Below are 15,984 nucleotides of genomic sequence, written 5' to 3'. Positions count from 1 at the left end.
GATGGCATGGTGGAATTATCAACTGAAATATTGGCACACTGATGCCTCCCTATCAGAACAAGAAGAATTCTTGATGAAACAGAGACTAACTGAGAGCAATGGAAGGAAGATGCAATGCACCTGTGCTGTAAAGCTGGCTGAAGAGGGTGAAGAGAAAGCAGAAGATGCCTGTTGGCAGCCCGACTTTGGAAAATATGCCATGGCAATGGAAGGCTGAGCTCTCCCGCTTCACTCTTACTACCTGAGTCCCTGCGGAGAGTGAGAACAAACTTTTTTCCCCCTTAGCAATATTTTATTTCTTTTTCTAATTACATGTAAAGATAATTTTCAACATTCATTTTTGTAAAATTTAGAGTTCCAAATTTTTCTCTCCCCTCTCCTCCTCCCCATGACAGTGAACAGTCTAATAATAGGTTATATATGTACAATCTATTATGTTAAACATTAGTCATGTTGTGAAAGAAGAATCAGAACGAGGGAAAAACCACAAGAATTAAAAACAAAAACAGAAAAGCGAAAATCGTCTGCTTTGATTTTCATTCAGATTCCATATTTCTTTCTCTGGATGTGGGTAGCATTTCCCATCATGAGTCTTTTGGAATTGTCTAGGATCTTTGCATTTGAGATCAGACTTAAACACAAACATTTGTCACCAACATTTCCATCTCTAAGTTAACTCCCAGATGTGGTGTAGACTAGGGGTGGGGAACCTGCAGCTTTGAGGTCAAAAAGGGCCACACTTGAGCAGCCAGAGGGTTACTTGTGGCCTTGAGGCTATCGATTTCCCACCTCTGGTGTAGACACTGGAATTGTTCCTTTGCTAAAAGACATGGTGTCTCAGCTACCAAACTGGTTCACTGCTGGGCCAGATTTTGTAGATTACTCTTCCCTCAGTTTGGCTGCTGCTGTCAAACTCTGGCCTAGATTCTAGTTCCTGGACCTCTCAAGGTTCTTTCGATCTCTGGAAGCTCAGAAGGTCATAACTGAGTCAGCAGCACTTCTTAAACCCACAGTTTAGGAAGCGCTAAAGGGGTTGCTGGTGAGAAAAGTTTAAGAAGCCTTGACTTAGATCATTGCCTCTCCCACTCTCATTCACTTAATAACAGGAAAAAAGGAAACCCAGTAGTAGCACCAGTCAAACCATGGCTCCATGTTGAGTGGGTAGAGTCAGATATTACTACTGTCTGTTCCTCCTTGCAGGCTTAAAGCAAGCTGTTCTTGGACCACTCACCACCAGGAAAGCCAGAGACTGACCTGGCCAGTTAGAACCTTTGTCTGCATTTGTCCCAACATCCAATTTAAAGGCTTTTCTTCACCACACAGTCATCAGACAAGCAACAAGCACAAAGTTCCTGTGAGTGTTACGATAAGGGGAAGGGCCAAGCCAAGTCACATCCTCGTACATTTCTATAAACAGGTTCTTCAAGCTTCTGCATGGATTAGCAGAAGGCAAAGTGCCCTGTACATTCTCTCAGGATTTACCACCCCCTCCCTTCTTCCTTCCATGCTATACTTATTAAAAATAACTGCTTAAAAATGCTTATTGAACTGAATGAAAGACTGAACTGCACGTAGCACCTTTGACCTAATATATCCTTCAAATATAGGGAAGTTTGAAATAGCTAGAATGTCAGTATAGACTCCCATGCAAACCTCTAAGCCTTAGCTCATGAATCTCACATGAGCAGATCTGATTGAAGCTAGGGAAAACTGGAAAAAAAAAACCCAGAGAGGCTGAGTAACTTGAGCAATCCAAATGGCCCCACCAGCCAAGAGCTGCCTCCAATCCTTCACCATTCTTCTTCGGGCCCATGGTCTCCCTCAAGCAGTATATTATACCTAATGACTGTTCCCAGAGGCAAAGAAATATTTGTTTTTGTTTTTTTTAAAGAAAGCATTAAATGCAATGCAGAGAAAGAAACAAACAAAAACCTGGTAGCATACAGTAATAATGACTAAAGCAGTCTGATGCGATAATAAAGCTGGGGAAGGACCGCCATGATTGGGGAAATCAATGGAGATGGTGCTGCAAGCTGTAAATAGCTGAGAGATGTGATTATACGCTGACAGTGTGGGACTCAGGATTGCATATCAGCAGTTAATTGTGGAAGGTTACATTTATGGGTTGCAGCAAATCTGTTTTTGCTAAACAAAGCCATGATGAGGCTATGGCTGAGCAGGAAATCCTCCACAAATTGATCTGGAGTAGTACCCTTGAGAGAGGTCAGGTTTGGGGTCTAGGCCCCAGAAGGGTGTGATGGTAAGTGAGGGAACCTTCCCGTTCAAACCATGCTTCACCAGTCACTGCTGTAGTTAAATCCGACTGTATCTCTTGGCCATCTCTCTGCAGTTTGCTGGGAGGGGGTCTGAGACAAAGGACTGGAAAGAGACAGGCAAGAGACCTAAGAACATTTAAAAATGTTTATTTTCAATAAAATGAAAAAAGAATGTCAAAGGTAAACATAAGTTAAGAAATAGCATCTTATAGAAAGTGCTTAGCATTTGAAAAGGTTTATTAACCCAGCAAACTAACAGGTAACTCACAGGAGCAACCAAGGAGCGACTGGATGAACCATCTACATAGCTCTTCTGCCTGCATATATCTGGGGCTTGGTGCAATGGAAAGAGAGCAGTTAGGGGACGCCATCGTGCACACAGAGCGCCAGGAAGACTCTTCTTGAGTTCAAATCCAGTCTCAGGTACTAAGTAGCTTTGCTGTGTGACCCTGGGCAAGTCATTTAACTCTGCCTCAGTTTCCTCATCTGTAAAATGAGCTGGAGAAGGAAATGGCAAACCACTCCAGTATCTTTGCCAAGAAAAGCCCAAATGAGGTCACAGAGAGTGCCTGAACACCATCCCAATGGAAAGAGCAGTGGTTCTGGAGCCATGAGCTGGGTTCAGATCACACCTTTGGTGCTTCTTAGCTGTGTGACCTTAGGGAAATCACTGAACCTCTCTGGGCTTCAGTTTCTTCATCTGTAAAATGACAGGGTTGGATTTTGTGGTTCCTGAAATGCTTTCCAGCCTCACCTCTATGAATCTTGGGTGATGAGTTGGACCCAGAATTGAAAAAGAAGACAAGGGAGACCAGAATGTCTTTAGGAAATTGTAAAATTCTTCAATGGCCCTGAATACCTCTCAGTAACCTAGGCCCATCTTTCAGTTAACAACATTCTATGTAGATATCAATATTCTAGCAATAATTGTTATTTAAACAACATCATTTTTGTTGAGTGGCTCTGGAGATTGGAACAATATCATGACATCACCTAGAGCAGAGTTGGCTAGTCTGGAAAAACACTGGACCCAGATTCAAAAGAAATTGGGAAATGTTTATTTTTTTAATTATTTTATTTATTTTCAGTGTTCCACCATCACTACCATACAACCGAGATTTTTTCTTTCCCTCCCTCTCCCTTCCACTTTCCCCTCCCTCCCTGAGAGGGCATACAATTTTATATAGGTTCTACACATACATTCCTATTAATACATTTTCATCACAGTCATGTTGCATAGAAGAATTAATGAATGGGAGAAATAATAAAACAAACCAAAATGTAATACAAAAGAAAATGATCTGCTATATTCTGCGATAGAATTCCATAGCTCTTTCCCTGGATGTGGAAGGCATTTTGCCTTAAGAGACCATTGGGAATTATTTAAGTCCTTTTATTGCAATGAAGTTCTAAGCCTACCAGAAAAAATCCTCGCACACTGTGGTCATTGATGTGCACAAAGTTCTCCTGGTTCTGCTCCTTTCACTCAGCATCAGATTGTGTAAGTCTTTCCAGGCTTCTCTGAAGTCTTCCTGTTCACCATTTCTTATAACATAGTAGTATTCCATTACATTCATATACCACAATTTATTCAGTCATTCCCCAATTGATGGGCATCCCCTTGATTTTCAGTTTTTGGCCACCACAAAGAGAGCTGCTATAAATATTTTTGCACATGTGGGACTCTTTCCCATTTTTATGATCTCTTGAGGATACAGTCCTAGAAGCAATATTGCTGGGTCAAAGGGTATGAACATTTTTGTAGCCCTTTGGGAGTAGCTCCAAATTGCTTTCCAGAATGGTTGGATCAGCTGACAGCTCCACCAACAATGAATTAGTGTTCCAACTCTCCCACATCTTCTCCAACATTTATCATCTTCTTGTTTTGTCATGTTAGCCGGTCTGATAGATGTGATGGAGAAATGTTGAACAAAACAAATAAAAATACAATATGATAGAGATAATGTTAATTTTGTGGTTTTTCTAAGTCAATCTGTAGTGGAGCCTGCGTCCCCACACGACTCGGTGATGTGGTGAAGAAGAAAGACACAGGAGTCCCGAGAAGAAAGACATTCCATTTATTGATCTGAGGGTCCGAGTATTTATAGACGGAAAATGCAAGCCTATGTGACATTCTGCTTGTCTCCTGCCCTAGTGATTTAGTCAGTCTTATCTTAAAGACTGTGAGCCTAGAGGGCACCTATTTTACATATCCCTTGTTTTCTGTAATTCTCTTGTTTGTCTCACGGAGACAGCAACTTCTGGGGGGCATGGAGAGCCATTCCGGATGATAATGAGCACAGTCTCAAAGAACAGTTTCCCCAAAGGTCTATCCTGATCTTGTCAACCTCCCTCCACCCTGGCCCTCAACATCAATCTGCTGCCAGCGAGGATATGTCTCTGTTTGAGTTTGACACCACTGAGTTAAAGGATGACAGAGGTACATGGGTGTGAACAGGCTTCAACTTATTACACATGAGAAATTGTAAAGGACATCATCAAAGAACTATGCCCTTGGGATGTCAGGAGGCATGGAGGAAAGTCCCCAGCACATTGGGGAGGCCTCTGCCCCTCCATGGTGCACTTAGCCTATATAAGGGCTCTGGAGCTCCGTATCCCCACTCACATTCACACTGAGGAGTTAACTGCCTTGGAGTAAGACTGCAGAGAAACCCTTAGGGTTTTAGGGGTACCTGAGAAACTGGGGTGATTCTCCCTAATGTTGTTGGTCTCAGCTCCCTTTTGGGGGTGCTCTTTCTCAATATAAATCACCAGTAATTAGCACTACTATTTCTTTTAACCAATTAACATCAATTAGTTTTTACAAAGGGATATTTACTGAGAAAATAAAGAAGTCCAAAATTCCACACACACACATCCCCTTAAACACCTAGGGGTTCAACCTAGGGGTTCAGTCCTCTTCATACCAATCAGTCCCTTTGGATCAAACAAAGCAGTTTCTATAAAACATTTGGTTCACCAACTGTGCTTCCGAATGTGGCACCACTGATCGACAGATCCCTCAGTTTTGTAGGACCTGGAGTATGGACCACAAGGTCAAGCGGCTCCTGGGCGGGGTTCCAGTGGCTCCGCTCAGGACTCTGGACGCAGACTTTTACCGGCACCCTTCCCTGATCTTTCCAAGCTCACAAGGTCCCAGCTTAGTCTCAGGCTTCTTCACATAATTAGGAAAGGATCGATTGCAGATAAAAGTATCAGGGCCTTCTGCTCCTGAGCCTGGACCGGGAGATAAAGTCTGTAACCCAGCCCAGGTCTCTATCCCGGGAGAGCAGGAAGAAACCGAGACCGCGGGGCTGGCCCCGCCGGCTGGTAACCCCAGCGGGGCAGCAGGAGGGGCTGGGGCTCCAGGCCGGCTGGTAACCCCAGCGGGGGCAGCAGCGGGCGCTGGGGGCTCCAGGCCGGCTGGTAACCCCAGCGGGGGCAGCAGCGGGGGCTGGAGGCTCCAGGCCGGCTGGTAACCCCAGCGGGGGCAGCAGCAGGGGCTGGGGGCTCCAGGCCGGCCCTGGGCCAATCTGGAGGTCCCGTTTGGCTCACACAATGAGGCTGGACAGGGCCGAGGGGCGGGGAGAGGAGGACAGAAGTGCCGCGGGTGCTGGAGGGCTGGCATTCCAGAGGGCACCGTGGCTGGGGCGGCAGGCAGGGGGGAGGGGAGGGGCCTCCTGCAGCGCAGAGTCCCTGGCACCCGGACCGTGTCGGTCATGGCCCCTTTGCAGGTTCCTTGCACCTGGACTGCTTCCCGTCTACCGCACAGTGTCACTGCTCTGCCGCTGTCCCCCCGTGAGACCCTCCGTTTCCAGACTCCGGGCATTTTCCCCCGCTATGCCCCGTGCCTAGAAGCCCCCTCCCCTTGCTGGCTGCTACCCCCACCCCCGAATTCTAGTGCCTTCCTCTGCTATTTCGGGTCTACCCTGTGTAAAGCCAGGTTGCTCGAGCGCGGGGTCTTCCCTATCCCGCCCCTTCCTGGTTTCCCCGACATTTCGCCCTGCGCCTGGCATACAGCAAGCGCTTAATCAATGTTTATGGAGGGGACTGGGTTTCAGCTTCCTGGTATAAAGAATGCGAGGTTTGGACTCTGGGGGTCTCGGGCTTTTGAGGGCTGTGTCAGGGCCCGGGCGGTCCCAGGAGGGTCTGGGGCCGGAGGGTTCGGCCCGGAGGTCCAGCTGAGGAAGAGCCTCCCACCCCTAGACCGGCGGATCGCCCGGCCGCTCCAGGCTCCGCCCCTCGGCCTGCAGGGGGCGGGCCCGGCCCTGATTGACAGCCACACCCCCTCGCACGCCCCTCCTGCGCCCTCCGTAAACAAACAGAAGAGAGGCTGCCGAGTCAGGGGCACGGGAAGGGCGGGGCGGAGCGCCTGCGGCCCCGGGGCGGGGGGCGGAGCGCCTCTGTCCCCGCCCCCTACCGCGAGCGCGCTCTCTCATTGGCGCGCGGGCGGAGGCGTGAGGGGCGCGGCGGAGCTATTGGACGGCGCGCCTGCCGGTCGGCGGCGATGACGGCAGGAGGCGCTCGTTCGGCCGCTAGCTCGCTAGCTCGCAGCATGGCAGCCGCGCTGGTTCTCCGGGGGGCGGCCGGCAGCCTGCTGGGCCGGGGCCGGCGGCGGGGCGCAGGCCAGGCCGGCCTCGCGGCGGGTAAGGGCCGGAGGGCCTGGCGGCGGCGCCGGACGCAGGCTGGGCGGGCGGCTGGGCGGGTTAGCTCTGGCCGGGCCCGGCGGGCCCTGCTGACCCTCCGGAGGGAGGGTCGGGGTCGGGCCTCGGGAGGCCGCCCCGGGTGGGGACGCTGAGCCGGGATTCGAACCCCAGGCTCTGCCCCTGCCGCCGCCGCGCCCGTGAGGCGCGGGGGCTCTGAATGCCGGCACCAGCGGCCCCCGGGGCCCCGGGCGGTGCTCTGGTGTACAGAAGGGGAAACTGAGGCCGGGGGGAGAACCTGCCCCGTGCGGGAGGGGAAACTGAGGCGGTGGCGGGGCTGGATCCAGAGCCCGTCCGTCAGCACTCATTAAGCGCCTGCTGTGTGCCAGGCTCCGTGCACGTGTAGCCTCCTTAGAGAGCCCGGGAGACCAGCCTAGTGCTGGCCAGTGCCCTCAGGACACACCTGGGGGGTGGACGCACCTTCCCTCCCCCTCCCCCTCCCTCCTCCTCCCCCTCCCTCCTCCTTCCCCTCCCCTCCCCTCCCCTTTCGTCTCCCTCCCCTTTCCCTCCCCCCTCCCCTCCCCCTCCTCCTCCCCCTCCCCTCCCCCTCCTCCTCCCCCTCCTCTCCCTCCTCCCCCTCCCCCCCCCCTCCCCTAACTTAGCCCCCCTCCCTTTGCCCTCCTCCATTTCTAAACCTGTGACCTCTAACTGTTGCCCAGGGTTTCCATTAAAAACAAAACCCAACATTTCTCTGGACGAGTTGGTGAAAGTTAATAGTGGACTTGGCCTTTTCCCCTTATTTCATATAATTCATATTATTCATATAATAATCAAAATAATGAAATTTATTTATGATAAATATAATTTCATATAATTAGACACTTTGCTGTGTCTCTTTTAGAAAATAAAAGTCTGCCAGTTATTGTTGTCTTAGGCAGCAGGAGAGGGAGTGAGCTGCCCTAAGGGAGCTGGATCCAAGGCCTCTTCCTGACCCCCTGGTCAAGTCTTGACTTCTCTGAGTCTCTCACCTTCATTTGCAGAGTCAAGAAGACCTGAGTTCGTATCCCACCTCAGATACTTGCTAGCTGTGTGACCTTGTCAAAGTCACTTAGCCTCTCCAGACCTCAGTTTCCTCATCTGTAAAGTGAGGAGCTTGGACCCAGTGGCCCTTCAGGTCCCTTCCAGCTCTAACTCTGTGGTCCTGGGATCTTTATTCTTGGGGCACAACATTCTCAGACTCTTATTCCTTCCCCCCTTTATCTAGGAAAACCCAAAGGCATGAACTTCCCTGTACTTATCAGGAGGCAGATGCCAGGTTGAAATCTCAGTGCTAAGAAATAAATTCACAGATTCTATCTACGTTCAGAGTAGTAATCCATATTGGGAGAACATAAAAAATATTGCTTATTTTGATCCCTCCTTCCTTCCTTCCTTGCTTCCTTGCTTCCTTCCTTCCTTGCTTCCTTGCTTCCTTCCTTCCTTCCTTCCTTTCTTCCTTTCTTCCTTCCTCCTTTTTCACCAGTTCATAGTAGAATGTGTGTGGGAGTTCTCTCTTATGAGTGATGAAAGTTCCTATAAATTACTAGGGGAAATTCTGGGGTCTAGGGCTGTAACAGTAATAGGAAGAGATCAATTGGTCAGCCAGAGGCCTTGAAGATACAAGCACAAAGAATGAAATGATGATAAGAGTCTTCTGTTCCTACTTGGCTATCTTTTTACATCTATTATATTTTGGACTCTTTGGCTTAGCAAAATTATGTGATGTGCAAGTATGACTTTAAATACAACCTTGCTTTGAGGGGATTTCTGGAAGATTTTTTTGGAAATCAATAACAATTGCTTCTTTTTACAGACTCATTTCTGTGTGATGTGACATTTTTCTCTCCTACTTTTAGTAGAAAAAACATATTTTAATTTGATATAATTGCAAAGAGTAAAGACACATACCCATAACTTATTGAGAATCTTAGAGATGTTAAGAAAAAAAGTGACATGTTGAAGAGTCATTATTGCAATTTTTAATATTACTTAATTGTTTAGTGTTGTCCAGTGTTCTGTAAAGGATATTTGCCCTCATATTATCCATATTATATGGATATCATCACGAATGTAGTAAAATTTGATGGTTAAAAGTCTGACATTTTCACTTAAAAGTTTTAGGTTGTGGTAAGCACAGAGTAGCATGAAGATATTTAAAACAGCAGTGGTCATTTAAAACAAATTACCAGCAAAAAATAATGTTAAATTATTTTAACAAATAAATTGTTAAGCATTATGGAAGGTTTTTTTTTGTAAAGGTAAGTTTTATGTCTTGCCCTAAAATTGAATTGTTTTTTTGTTAGCCATGGCAAAGGGAATTCCAAAGATGTACATTTTCCCCAGAAAATGCTTTGCTGTTGGTCTACCAACATAGACATAGGAAAAATCGTTATCATTAAATGGTATTGATCAAGATAACCAGCTTACCTAAGGTGGGTAGGGGATTTTGACAAAAGATATACACTGCTTTTGGGGAAACTTTGAATATTTAATTTCTCATTCTAGAAAATATTCACTTCGGCCATCCATTTGTTAATTTGTGGTCAAAATTTATTTTCAAGAGATGCTACTTTTAATTACCATCACAGTTTGTGATGACACTCTCCCAGTCAGTCAATCAATAAGCTTGTATTAAGTGCCTGCTATGTGCCAGACATTGTGTTAGGTACAGGGGACACAAAGGCAGAAAGAAACAATCCTTCCAGGTACATCCTCTTAGAGATTTATAAGTAAGTACATACAGGGTAAAGCTCTAGAGAATAAATACAAGGTGGTTAGAGACGGGAGGCTGTTGCAGGTTGAGGAGATTTGGTTTTAGGTACAGGGAATTCTGGGAGTTGGAGACAGGAAGGTCTGAGGTTCTGGAGGTGAGAGTGCTGTGTGAAGACAGAGAAGAGCTGAGTTTGGCCCCGTCCAGGACTGGGTGTGGGAGTGACCTGGGATCAAGTTGGAGAGAGGCTGGGACCAGTTTTTGAGAAGGACTCGAAATGCCCAGCAAGTGGGGAGCCTGCGGAGCCATGGGGAGTTATTGTAGGGGATGCCCTGGTCAGTCGTTGGCCATAGTGTCAGAGGTGATGAGGCCTGCACTGGGGATGGGAGGAAGGGAGGAGTGCTGAAAGACACCCTATGTGGGGTGAGGGAAAGGGAGGAGTCAGGATGATGTGGTACCATCACCAGTTTGGGTGTAAAGTGAATGAATTCTGTTTTGAATGTGCTGAGTTGGGCATGTGCAGGCATTTGATGATGGAGAATTCTGGCTCAGGAGAGAGGAGATGATCAGGCAGACCTGGGGAGCTGAGGAGGTCACTGGGCCAGAGAGTAGAGAAGGTTGGAAAACGTCCATGTGGGGGCTTCTAATTACTAGTCACATAGAGCCCTGACTCCTTGATCAGCATTCTGGGCCTTCCTTGTTTTTGTGGCCGCCTCTTGTCCCCCTGTAGGTGTGCTGTGATCCCCCCAAGCTGGCCTGCTGGTTCTTCTGCCCCCTGGGCTTTCCTGGGGAGACATATCTTCACCCTTTCCCATGGTGTGCCTTCTGCTTGGAATCCTTCCGTCCTCTCCTTTGACAGCGGTCAACTCCTCGAGGACAGAGGCTGCCCCAGCTTTGACTTGGTATCCTCCGCACCTGGTGCAGAGTCTGGCCCAGCTCTGGTGCCACCTTCTTGGGGAACCTCCCCCCATCCACCCTTGCATGTCCTCTATCAGGCACATGTGTCTGCGTGGGGCACTTCTGTTTTCTGTTAGTTGTTGGCGTGTTTGTCTTTGCTTCCCCTCCCCTCATGGGGTGGTTGTGAGACAAGCTTTGCAAAATTTAGTGCCCTGTGAATTATGAATTATTACTTAGTGCCCTGTATAAATGTGAGTTATGACTAGGTTGTGCACCTCTTGAAGGCAGTGACTGTTTGATTTTTAGTTCCCCATACTGCCCTAGCTTTATACTTACGACTTGCTCAATAATTGTTTTTGAATAAATAAATTGAGAAGAAGCATATAGTCCTATCACGCCCTTAAGAATATTAAAGCGCCATCTAAATTAGAGTTCCCCCACCTTACTCATGCCAGATTCTAAACTTTCTCTTTCCCTGGGCCTAATTTGCCATAATCAGTCTGGCACAATGCCATGTTTCTGGTTGTTATACTTAAGTCAGTAGCATTCGTGTCAAGGAAGGTTGGATTAACAGACTATGCTTCTCGTTAAGTGACTTCTAAAAAGAAAGTCACTTGGAATTAGAAAGCATAATGTGTCCCTTAGCATCTTGTGTCCATTTTTTGTTCTGAAGAGGCCTGTACTTATTGTTGGACTGCAATATCTAAGCCAAAGGCCCTTTAGGACACTGGAGAACTGTAAATTGGCACTGAAGGCCCACTGGCCCAGCCTGGCCCACCACTGTCCTCTGGGGGAGTTGGAGTTCAGGCCCAAGTGTTAAATGATGAAAACTTACTGCCCTAAGAAGGCCTCTTGGTGGACCTTCAGAGCAGATACCGTCTAGAGCTTTTGTCTTCAGGAAATGTCAGTGTTGAAGATGGAGTTGAATGAATGGGTGATTGAAAAAGCATTTTTCCAATATATTTCTATTTACTTTATTAAATATTTCCCAATTACATGTAAGAAATTTTTTGACACATTCAAAATGCCCTCACCCTTACTAAGCTTCTGTGCTGAGCACTTTGCTAAGCTTGGGGATGACAATCCCACAACGAGGCTGGCTCCTGCTCTTATTCTAGTCCAGGAGGGGTGGCCAAGAAGGGGTACCTGCCAGATGGTAAACAGGACCAGGAAAGGGGAGACCAGCACATGTCTTCCCAGAGCAATGCCAAAGGTGATTGGATACTGTTTCCAGACCTGGAAAGGAGTTTGTGGGGAAGAGTACCCAAATAAGACAACTTGGGGATGACTGGGTAGGAAGGCGTTAACATGACCTTCTTGTTTTCCTTTTCCTTCTGAATCAGTGTGTCTTAGTTTACTTAAAACGAAAGGCCTTTTGTTTTAGTCTCTGCAAATGGACTTGTAAATAGATGTCTCTGATGATTACACGCTGCTGTTAAACCTCCATTTGTTGGAACTCATGTAACAACATTCTTGAAAGTTGCATTGCTTTTTTGAAGGCAAGCATTGTGGGAATCAGTTTTGAGAAGGGGTCAGGATCCACTGGTTCCATGAGGGAGGAGACCCTCAATGTAGGGATTAGCTAGAACAATCCCGAGGCCTGTATTGCAGGAAGCGAAGAAAACAGGCGAGTGGAGGCAGGAAGGCACAGATGTTGGGGGCAGAGAAGGAGAATGTCTGTGAAGGAGAAGCAGGGGAAGCGGCCAGTGAGGAAGGGAGAGTCCCGAGCGAGTGCAGCAAGCAAAAGCCAGGCTCCGATACAGTCTTCACCATAGTTTCATATGAGAGAGACAAAGGACAAGGAAAAAAAGCCTTATCTGGAATGTATTTGAAACCAAATGCAACTTTGAAGGCAGGTGGGCTGTGTAGACTGGGCTGTCTTGTACAGCAATGATTGATGTTTATGCAAAGAATGTGGGGCACCATGACATCCTGGATCATGAAAGAAAGGTGAAGTTAGATCCAGGGTGCTGTGTTTACTAGGCTGGAAAGTGTATTCATATGTTTCATCAGTTTCCCCAAGAGTGGGAGCAAAAAGGACTGGAGAGTTTCAAGGGTCAGTTATCCCTGTGTTACCTGGGAAATCACTCAAGTGCCTCCCTGGCTCTCTGTGTACCTGCATACAGTCGGGGCTTACTAAATGCTTCTCTGTTCTTTTTAGCACGCTGGTGAATGAATGCTTAATGGAAGGGAGCTCTCTGCCATGAATTCCATCATCTGCATTTATGCAACTTCTGAAGCCTTTTGTGGGCAGTAGCAGCCTCTTAACTAGTCGGAGGTGGTGGGGAAGGTTGTGGTTTTGAACTCATTGGCCTCACTTGGTATCCCTGCTTTGTCTCCTTGGCATCCTGCGGCACGTCACTTTGTCTCTGGATTTTCACTGTTTTTCTCCATGTCTGGATTTTATTTTATTTGTTTTACAGTTTTCAATTTATTTATTTTTAGTTTTCAGCATTCACTTCCATAAATTTTAAATTTTCTCCCACTCCCTCCCCAAGCCAGCATGCAATTTGATATGGGCTCTACACATACATCCCTGTTAGGCTCATTTTCACATTAGTCATGTTACGTAGAAGAATTATAACGAATGGGAGAAACCATGAGGAAGAAAATAATAAAACAAGAAAATAGTCTGCTTTGCTCTGCCTCCCATCTTCATGGTTCTTTCCTTGGATGTGGATGGCATTTTCTGTCATGAGTCCTTTGGAACTGTTTTAGGTCCTTGCGTTGCTGAGAAGTCCATCAACGATTCTATGAGTCATTGCACACTGTGGCTGTTTCTGTGAACAGTGTTCTGGTTCTGCTCACTTCACTCAGCATCAGTTCATATAAGTCTTTCCAGGATTTTCTGAAGTCTGCCTGTTCATCATTTCTTATAGCACAGTAGTATTCTATTACATTCATATACCACAACTGGGGCAGCTAGGTGGTACAGTGGATGGAGCACCAGTGCAGGAGTCAGGAGGATCTGAGTTCAAATCTCACCTCAGACACTTGACACTCACTAGCTGTGTGACCTTGGGCAAGTCACTTAGCCCCAAGTGCCTCATTCTGGGTCATCTCCAGTCATCCTGATGAATATCTGATCACTGGATTCAAATGGCTCTGGAGAAGTGAGACTGGTGACCTGCACAGCCCTCCCTCCCTCAAAACAAAGTCAAGTGCAAGTCATGTCATTATTTATCTGATGGCATGGTCTTCTTTGGCAATGAAGGATGAACACACACCACAACTGGTTCAGCCATTCCCCAATTGATGGGCATCCAGGGCTTCACTTTTTAATCTGTAACTAAGGAGGTTGGACTAGGTGATTTCTGAGCCCCAGTCTTCCAACATTACCCTTCTCCCAAATTTGAGGCTTTTACCCCTGTTGGGTAATGTGCACCCCTTTGGCAATCTGCTGAAGCCTGTGGACCCTTTCTCAGATTTTTTTTAAAATTCACAGTTGAATGAAATTCTCAATTTCATTTAGAGGTTGTTAAAATTAAGCATGTAATTGTTTTCCCCTCCAAGTCTACAGGCTCCCTGAGATTTATACATAGGCTGTGGCCTCCAGCTCTAGGACCCCTGCTTCAATTCAGCCTTCACTCCCATGCCATAATGCATCTATAGCTCTGAACACATCACTCCTCTGCTCGAAAAACTTCTAAGTGGCCCCCCATTGCTAATTAAATAGTTATCTGCTTCTTATCCTGATGGTTAGGGCTCTCCACCATTTGTTTCTGCTGTGTTTGTCAAGCTTTATCTCACATTTTCCCACTTCTGAACCTTTAGTCATACTAGCCTCATTCTGGAGCTAGGGCACTTTCCACCCCCTGATCCTGCCCCAGCTGGGCCCCACTCAACCTTCCTTTCCTCCATAAACTGCAAGGGATTTCTCTCTCCTCACATTTTCCATAGCACTTTGGTCCTCCTCTTTGTACTCATAATTTGTTTATGAATCCTAATTTGTAGGGCAATTATACAGTTTGTTTGAGAGTGCGTGTGTGTGTGCGTGTGTGTGTGTGTGTGTGTGTGCGTGTGTGTGTGTGTGTGTGTGTGTATTGGTGATTAGATCCTCAAGTCCTGTGGTGCCAAGACTGTGGCTTATTTCACCTTTGTGGCCTCAGTGTTGATCACAGAATAGAACTTTGTGCAAAGGGGATGCTTGACACATCTTTCTTGCCTTAAATCCTGCGAAGCTTTCCCTTTAGTAGTGTCCATGTCAGAGATCAGTCTTACAAGGGCAGTTTTTTGTTTTTATTTTTAAAATCAGTCCTCAAACTTTTTTTTTTTACTGATCTGTAGGACACATGGGCACTACTGACTTGACAGGAGCACATTGTTCATATTTCACCTGGCCCCACACCTTGCAGGTTCTCCATGATTTCTGTTAGGTGCTGAGCCATACATTCTGAGAGAACCTATAATCAATCCTCTTCCTTTTCTGAATGAGGAAGCTGAGAGGCACAGTGGCGAAGTGAATTGCCTGAGGTCACATCCCTAGTGAGGGGGAGAACCAGAGCTAAAATCAGAATCTCTAGACTTTAGGGTCACCATGGGCCTAAATAGTTTTAGAGGCAAGGCAGACATTTTTATTTGGTTAGGTAATTTATTTATAAATAGAGAAAAAACCCGTATATTTGGTTCTCTGCTCTGATCCTGTGATTTCATTGGTTTGAGGAACTCCCCCAAAAGAAATTCCCTTATCAAGAGCAGATCGGCCTGGGACACTGAGAATTTCAGTGATTTGTCCAGGATCATGCAGCCTTTAGATATTTAATGGAACTTGAACCTAGTTCTTCTCGCTTAAAGGGTCACTCTTTACCCACTAAGCTGTTGTGCTTCTTGGAAAATAAACATTGTAAAAGAGTTAACATTGGTGGCCTCATGGATAAAGGTCCAGTCTTGGGGTCAGAGATGTTTGGTTGTTTCAGTCCTGTCTGACTCTTTGTAACTGCTTTGGGGGTCTTCATGGTAGAGATACTGGCATGGTTTGCCATTTTACATATGAGGAAACTGAGGCAAACAGGGTTAAGTGACTTGTTCAGGGTCACATAGCTAGGAAGTGTCTGAGGGCATATTTGAACTCAGGTCTTCCTGACTCCAGACCTGGCACTATGGTGCCACCTAGCCACCCAGAGTTGGAAATGCCTGGGTCCGATGTGACTTCGGGCAGTGCCCAGGCCTCTCCTGGAAGTTCAGATGATTTGTTGATTTCTGCCCTTGAGCTCCTGGCGCTGATTCTGGCGTGGACTGGGGAGTACGGTGGGAAAAGGGGCAAGGATTCCTAGTGCACAGATTTTCCATATGGTGTCCCTTTAACCAGTAAACTTTCCTGGTGACTTAAGATATTTTTAGTTAATGAGAAAAAAAAAGAATTTCATGTAGTTTGAAAAACTAAGATAGTAAAAGATACCTCTGTGGTAAATGGCCCTAA

At 46.7% G+C, this 15,984-nt stretch overlaps 1 protein-coding gene across 1 annotated transcript in view; it reads left to right on the top strand.

Moving 5' to 3' along the window:
* Positions 1–6,609: 6,609 nt before the first annotated feature.
* HIBADH (3-hydroxyisobutyrate dehydrogenase) overlaps positions 6,610–15,984 on the top strand; it is a 147,387-nt gene continuing 138,012 nt past the window's right edge. The window contains exon 1 of the mRNA XM_072651014.1: positions 6,610–6,922. Coding sequence (XP_072507115.1) covers positions 6,784–6,922 — 139 coding nt within the window. The 5' untranslated portion in view covers positions 6,610–6,783. The remainder of the gene's footprint in view (positions 6,923–15,984) is intronic.

The sequence above is a fragment of the Notamacropus eugenii genome, chromosome 3, assembly GCF_028372415.1.
Source record: "Notamacropus eugenii isolate mMacEug1 chromosome 3, mMacEug1.pri_v2, whole genome shotgun sequence".
Taxonomy (NCBI): Eukaryota; Metazoa; Chordata; class Mammalia; order Diprotodontia; family Macropodidae; genus Notamacropus; species Notamacropus eugenii.
This window is presented reverse-complemented; position numbering and strand designations above follow the sequence as displayed.